Genomic DNA, 8,295 nt, shown 5'->3' on the forward strand with positions numbered 1-8,295 from the left:
TTTTGGATATTTTGTCTATACTATATATTTTTGGATATTTTGTCTATACTATATATTTTTGGATATTTTGTCTATACTAACGTGTAGCATTCTGTTAATCTGAGTGTTCTGAAAGTGAAAATACAAAATACCGCAAAGTAATAAATAACATTTTTAAAAATCCACTACATAGAACTATAGATACATGGGATGCTCTCAATGAGTAATCATGTTGTTACAAAAAATATATATTTGTGATCTACGTATTCATTTACAGTAGAATGCCGCTTAACCAACAGTTAAGCTCTACTCTACTCTACGCATTAGCCAACAGTTAAGCTCTACTCTACTCTACTCTACGCATTAACCAACAGTTAAGCTCTACTCTACTCTACTCTACGAATTAACCAACATTTAAGCTCTACTCTACTCTACGAATTAACCAACAGTGAAAATAAAAAGCTAACAAGACGCTAAATTCTATAATACACTATAAAATAACAGAGCTTATGTTTAATACTGAAAACTTCTATCTTCTAGATCTTTCACACTTAAATTAAATCACATATTTAAAGAATTAAAAAAAAAAGTATTTGTAGAGACTAATGAATAATATGGACTATTAAATTCGTTCAATAAAACTACCTTCAACACTAAAACCCTAATACATCATCGTTTAAAGTAGAGTAAATTTTCTAAAATTTGAGTCCAAAGTCGGGCTGTTTGCATTCGGTAGTTCCCGAAATTTACGTTTTTAAAAAGCAAAATTTTATAAAAAAAAAAAGTATTGAAAAACTAGTAGTTTCTGAATTTATTTTAGGAAATCAATACCTCAGGAACCATTAGACGTACTGAAGTCCATTAGGACTCAAATTAAAGCTAGTTTAATGGACTATAAAGAATTTTATTACCTTTACCTTCGTAGGAATAGTAGTTTTCATGATATTTGCTAAAATAAATTGATTTCTAGTTGTTCGGACAATAACTTTGATTTATGAAAAACTTCATTTCAGAAACCATTGGACGTACAGAGGTCTGCCAGCCCTCAAATTAAAGCTAGTTAAATTTACTACAAAATAGATAATAATGTTTAACTATGTAGAAGTAGTAGTTTTTATGATATTTGACAAAATAAACTCACAAAATGTTAATTTCTAGTTGTTCGTATAAAATTCTAGACTTTTGAAAAAATATATCTCTAGATCCATATGACGCACATATTTCTGCAAACACTCAAAATAAACGAAATTTACACTTATCTTCGTAGGGGTAGTAGTTTTTATGATATTCACATATGAATTTAAATTTGACTAATAAAAATTTGTCCGAACAACTATAAATCAATTTATAATACCAAATTTCATGAAAACTATTACTCCTACAAAGATAAACATCATAAACTACTTCATACCTCATTAAACTAGCTTTAGTTTGAGTGCTAATAGACATCTGTATGTCAAATTGTTTTTGAAATAAATTATTCAAAATAAATTCACTAACTACTGATCTTTCAGTACGTCCTATACAACATTTTTATTAAATGTTGCTTTTTAAAAAGCTTTATCTCGAAAACTATTTAACGTAAATAACTCTATTAGGGCTCATATTTTAGCAAATTTACTTCTTTAAATGACGTTCTCTTAGGTTTTCTTGAGTTGTTCCTACTTTTTAAGATATAGAAAAAAAAATGTTTTCATTGCTTTGAAACAGCCACCATTTTTTATTCCCTCTACATATACTTGGCAGACTCATCATTAATGAAACTATTAGACGTACTGAAGTCTGTTAGCACTCAAATTAAAGGTAGTTTAATGTGATATGAAGTAGTTTATTAGACATTTGTCATCATAAGAGTTTAAATATATTTGTGATGATATTAGTTCAAATACATTTAAAAGATATTCATTTCTAGTTGTTCGGGAAATATGTTTGATTTATGAAAAACTAATCTCAGAACCAGATGTCTGCCAGAATTCAAAGTAAAAGTAGTTCATATGAGGAGAAGATAGTTAGGGTGTGGTAAAAAAAAAAAAAAAAAAAGTTTTAAAAAAACTTATTTACTAAAATTTCTACCAGAATTTCTAGCCTTCATTAGGGCGATCTATTATGGGGCTGGAATCCATTATTCACTTGTTTGTCTGTCGACTACGCAGCAAGCCCTGAAAAGCTAGCGATTCTGTTTTTTTTTTACTTATTTGTGTTTTTCTCTGACCGCACCCCCAACTATCTTCTCCTCATATATATTATCGACGGTCAACTATCTTCATATCATAAAAAATAATTGAGTGTACAATAAAGTAGTTTATCTCCGAAGTAGTCGTTTTTATGATAATGGCTTATGAATACGAATTTTGCTTATTACATTTTCTCTAAACAACTAAAAATTTATTTTTTACTTTAATTATATTATTTCAAATTCTTGAGACAAGGTAATTATTTATTAAATAAATCAAAAATTCGTTTCCATTATTGTCTCAACACTTTATTTTTCACCAGTCCAACGTTTCGGTCATTCTAGCCATCTTCAAGGACATCTTCAATATAATTTCTTCCTCACATTAATTTAAAGTTTCTTTTGCATTAATTTAAAGTTTCTTTTGCAGGCTATTCTGCCCAGGTCATTTTCTTTATTATAAGTTAAAACCTATTTATTTTGTTTAATTTAAAATCATTAACATTTAATTTTCCTCTATTAGATTATCAACAATCAATACACCACTTATGGTTGAAAAATCATGACAATGGTTTGTTATATGGTGGTGTATTGGTTGTTGATAATCTAATAGAGGAAAATTAAATGTTAATGATTTTAAATTAAAAAAAAAAAATAGGCTTTTAACTTATACTAAAGAAAATGACCTGGGCAGAATAGCCTGCAAAAGAAACTTTAAATTAATGTAAGGAAGAAATTATATTGAAGATGACCTTGAAGATGGCTAGAATGGCCGAAACGTTGGACTAGCGAAAAATGAAGTGTTGAGACAATAATGGATACGAATTTTTTACTTTATAGTACATTAAACCTCTGAAAGGAACAACGGTCTGCGGGACCGGCATAGTATCAAAATTAGGCTCTAGAGTTAGAAGCATACTTCTTTCTACGCTCATCACCTATGACAGTCTCAGTTAACTCCTGACTCTAGTAGTGGTTGCGTCAGCCCTTGTGTCTTCGTCTCTATCCCACCTATTCCCGCTTTTCCGAAGTCTACTGGGTCTCTTGGACCGGTCTTCCTTCTAAGGTAAGTTTTTTCCCGGTCAGGTAGACCGTTATTCCTGTTTTTGAGTATCTTTTTCCCGGTCTGTAAGACCCGTGTTCCCTTAATTGTGCTACGTCCTCAGAGACCGGTATTCCTTTTTTTGAATATTATGGCATTATTTTTAATTTATTTCTTAAACTAGTCGTTATAATGTCTTCAGAGGTCATAGTTATGAGTGGTGCACCGAAGAACGTTTCTTCTCGTACCAGGAGAATTATAGACATGGCATTAGCTGTTGGTTCTGAAGAAGAATCTGATGTTGAACTGGACTCTGAAAATTCCTATGTCCCTAGGGAAGATGAAGAAGAAAGGTCAGAACATTCCTCTCACAGCGAACTCTCGTGTGATGAGGAAAGGAACGAACCAATATTTTCAGCAACAGGTAATCGTAAAACCAGAAGATGGCCACTGGTAATATCGGAACTTGATTTGTCACCAAAAAAAAAACATCTTTAACTACGTTTGAAAATAGTGAATTTACCCTGATACTCTCAAAACAAATATAAACAATTGTTTAATATCCATTGACCCTGGAGATAAATCCAGGAACGTCACAGAAACCAGCCCGAACCCATCGTCCATACCAAAAGGAGAGGAAAACAAATTACAAATGGGTTCAGTGTAATATCCCTTTGTCTAGATTGCTCCATGGAAATATGTAATGAATGTGTTTCCAAATTGTAATTAGTAGAATGTTTCTTATATATATCGATTATAAAAAATTTCTATAATAATAGGTAATCTTTTACATGTGCCTCAATTTTACTTTATATTATTTGAATTTTTTATGATATAAGCTCTAGTTACCAATTTTCATCTGTATTATATAAAACAATAATATTTTTGTCAAAGAATTGCTTTAATAAAATATATGACGCATAAAATCTTCCTTTAGTGAAACCTTTTCATTAAAACTGATTTTAAATGGAAAAAATTGCTCTCCCGGTCTGTGAGGCTGGTTTTCCTTTTAACTGATATGTAGGAGATGTTCCATGCATAGGGTTATACTAGCTTCAATTTGAATGGTAGCAGACAATGGTACGTCTAAATGGTTCCTCAGATATTTTTTTTTATAAACCAAAACTTTTGGCTAAACAACTAGAAATCAACATTTTGTGAATTTATTTTGTTAAAAACAAGAAACGTTATAAACTACTCTGTAGTATATTAGTTTTAAATCGAGTGCTGGCAGACATCTGCACGTCTAATGATTCTTGAGATATATTTTTTCCAAAATAAATTCACTAACTACTGATTTTTCGTTATGAAATGTTCCTTTTTATGAAATTGCATCTCGAGAACTATTGAACGTAAACAGAACTACTAGTGCTCATATTTTAATAAATTTACTCTACTTTAAACGACGTTCGATTAGGTTTTCTAGTGTGGTAAGTAGTTTTGAAGATATTCAACTTAAGATATATTAAGTAACCAAAAGAAATATTAATTTTTTTTTTTTAATTTTGAAACAGCCACCATTTTGAATTCCCCTACCTATACTTGGCAGACTTATCAATTTTAACTAGTAATTATACATAGTTTTCATTAATCAAAAATTGGGGTGAAATAACCGACTTTTTTTCTAAAAAAGTCTCTTCTACTATACTAGTAATATTGAATACACAATTATTTCAGAAATATTTTCCAAAAAATAGTTTACCTAAGTAAATTGAAGTATGTATTATTCAAGTATTACCCCAAATTACAGTATGTATTTTTTGTATTTCATTTAATGTACGAGTTAAATTAATATTGCTGTATTTCTGTACACTACGGATTAACCGTGAGAGCCGGTTAACCGGAGAAGTCTTCTTCCCAATGAGGAAAGATAAATAGTTTTAATTGTACTGGAATGATGATTATGGAATTTCAATATCAACTACTATTTAAGGAGTTTTAATTATCAGTACATGAAATAAATAGGTGTCTAACTATTATAGTAACATACCTCATAAAAAAGTCGAAGAAGAAAGCAGAAGAAGAAACATTCATATTCATTTAAATTGTTCTCACTTGGTATTTAAACAGAATATGATTATTGAAAAGTAGCATTTTACGAAATTAAAACAATACAATTGTTCAATAGCAACAACTAAACGTTTTAAAATGAAATTAAAACCACTTAACTAACAAATATACTTTCTAAGCATTCACTGAGTTATTCTTTCACTTTTTCAACAGACTGTTCTTTCACCAAGGCGGGATTTCACCACTGCCTGATAATTGTGTATAATGCAGTCTTAAATTAAGTCAAAAAGAGTATTATTGAATTTATATAAATCAATATTGAAGATTAATAAATTAAATAAAATAAAATACCGAAAATTATTATTTTTTATTAGCTTGTGGAAAAACAAATAAAGTCATTATGATACATTCATTGAATAAAAAATTAATACATTTGATCTGATCCAAAACTATTAATGTATACTTTTTTAGTATTCAATATTTTTTTTTAAATGACGTACTTCTTAAAATGTGTTTTAGTACGTAGTTATATATTTTTTTGATTTCTTTCTCGTTTAAAAAAAAAAAAAAAAAAAAATGCTTTCAACAAAATTTTTAGTTGGATTTTCAATTTATATTTTGTGAGTTTAGCAGCTTTACTCGGGTTTTCGTAAATAAATGTGATAGAATTTCATAACTAAATTGCTTTAAAATATTGATTAAAAAGAATAATATTTAAAATTTAAAAATTAAAAACATACTCTGATAAGATGATAATATTCCAAAAGTAGGGTAAATTTTGTCCGACATCACTGCTTCTTATCATTTTATGTTGATTTGTTAACCTGACCGAGTTTGAGAGCAGGTTTTATTTGTTAAGGGTTTGTAATTGTTGCTATAACCGAATGGTTTTCGAATTTATTTACTTAGGAATATAATTCCACGTATCGTTAGTGAAAATTATATATTTTTTTCAAACTATTATATTGCATTTTATATTTAAAATAAGTGGAATTATATACTTTCTGTGTTATTACAGTTTACTCAGATTTTCATCTAAATTAAATATTCTGCTTAAGAGTGGGATAGTGATGATTCCTATTTTTGCTTCAAATAAAAGGTTTTATGGCTATGAATGGAAATTCTACAGGTGTTTATCATGAAAAACAGGTAAGAGTTGCAAGTCTTATCTTTATAGATAGCCCCTCTTGAATTTAGTAAATTTTGGTATTGTCCGCTGTTTATTGAAGTCAGAGATCAATAGAAATATTAATCTTTCTAAATGTGGAATATAATTTTAAAAGGTGAATAATGTTGTACCCAGTTGTGGTTTATTCTTTCACTAAAAAGTAATCACATTTTGGAGTTGGTTGTTGACATGCCTTATATTATTATTTCAGAGTGATAATCTAAACATTCATTATCACCCATTCTAATTTTTAAAAACTGTGTTATTTGGTTTTTAAATTCTTATATGAATCTAAATTTTTTAGTGCTTTTCTTATATTCTGTTTCTTATTAAATAATAAATATTCGCATCGGTGGCTACAAAATTTAATATGGTTGAGGATTATTTTTATGTGCGTTATTAAAAAACATGTGAATTTTTTATCTTTTCTTTCGTAAGTAGGTTTGTGTTATAATAAACCATTGGGTATGTGGTATAAATTTACTTATTGTGCCATAATTTCATTCAACGGATGAAGAATCAAAAGCAAGTTTTCATCTATATTTTGAACTGTTATCTTATAATGGTATCATTTTCTTTTTGGTTTGACAAATATTATTACTGTTAATTGTGATAAGTTAGCTTTTGGTCAGCTCATGTTGTTGAATGTTTTATGGCCAAGTGACCCGATTAATACCCAAAGTATTGATTCTACAATCACTTTGATTTTTTTACTTTCCAAAAACTTTTTTAATATTTGACTCATTGATAAATTTGTGCTCACTGTTTATCAGTGAAGTTCAAATTAATGTTGGGTCTGTATTTTTTTAAATATTTATTTTAAATCATTACTTTTCTAAAGTAATTTTAGAGAAGACTGGGTATTGTTTTTTAATTGTAAATATCATAAAGTGTGGATTGTTCTATGGTTTTATTGGTGTAAAAATTAAGGAATATAGTTAAAATTCTTCGTATTGACCAGTTATAATTGGTTAATTTTAGGTTATTAAATAGATTCTACAGTTCACCTGTTTTCTTAATTATAATAAGTAATATTTATTCTTATTATTTTAAATTCAATTCAACTGAATGAGTGTGAAATTTTATAATTCAAATATTAAAATGTTTTGAATGGTTTAAGTTAAACCCCTTTAATTGATTTTATTAATTAATATTTTAAAATTTGATATTCAGTTTATATTTTATTATTATCTGTTGAGTTGTTAACTTTTTTATTTAGTGATGCCAAAGTTATTAACTATCCTTTATTTATTGTTAAACTTTATGAGCATGCTCCTTTAAAAGTGGTTTGTAAACTGATTGAGAGTTTAAAAATTTGTAAATCTGGAATTGGATGCATTACTCCATTAAAATTCATTTCAGAGCCTTAAAGAACTAGCAAAGACTTACAAAAATTAAGATTTTTGTTTGTTTTTTAAAAATAAAACTATCTTAATGAAAAAAACTAGTAATTGTACTACAATGCTAGAGCACTTTGAATTCCCAGTAATTGAAACTTAAAATCAGAGTAATAATAAATGATATAGCATTAACCACATTCCTCTTTTAGATAACTTTTTATATTGCCAATGTAACCATTCTGGCTAATGCTGTCTTCAGGCATATTTGTAATTTTTATCAATGATAATGAAACAAATTTCCTAATGAATAACTAGATTTTATGGATATTATAGAGCTAAATTAATTATATTATGTTACAATTGTTTGTCTAAAATCGAAATTTACATAAACTATTAGATATCTGTAAAGTATATAATCTTCATAATTTTATCATATACAATGAAACCTCTTCGTTAGCAGAACCATCCTTTAATGGACAATTGTATTAAGTTCCTGGCCAATGAGGTACAAATTTGATCCCTCTACTATAGAACCCACTACTTCAGATGTAGGTACCAATTTTATTTTACATCAAGATTTTTC

General features: G+C 28.1%; 1 protein-coding gene across 1 annotated transcript in view; it reads left to right on the plus strand.

Annotated features, from left to right (window-relative positions):
* Positions 1-6,028: 6,028 nt before the first annotated feature.
* The window catches only part of LOC106688214 (Josephin domain containing), a 13,852-nt gene continuing 11,585 nt past the window's right edge, over positions 6,029-8,295 (plus strand). Inside the window, exons 1-2 of the mRNA XM_067050504.1 lie at positions 6,029-6,132; positions 6,223-6,392. Coding sequence (XP_066906605.1) covers positions 6,309-6,392 — 84 coding nt within the window. The 5' untranslated portion in view covers positions 6,029-6,132; positions 6,223-6,308. The remainder of the gene's footprint in view (positions 6,133-6,222; positions 6,393-8,295) is intronic.

This window comes from Halyomorpha halys, unplaced genomic scaffold, assembly GCF_000696795.3.
Source record: "Halyomorpha halys isolate HHAL.00 unplaced genomic scaffold, Hhal_1.1 Scaffold1082.1, whole genome shotgun sequence".
In the NCBI taxonomy this organism is placed as follows: Eukaryota; Metazoa; Arthropoda; class Insecta; order Hemiptera; family Pentatomidae; genus Halyomorpha; species Halyomorpha halys.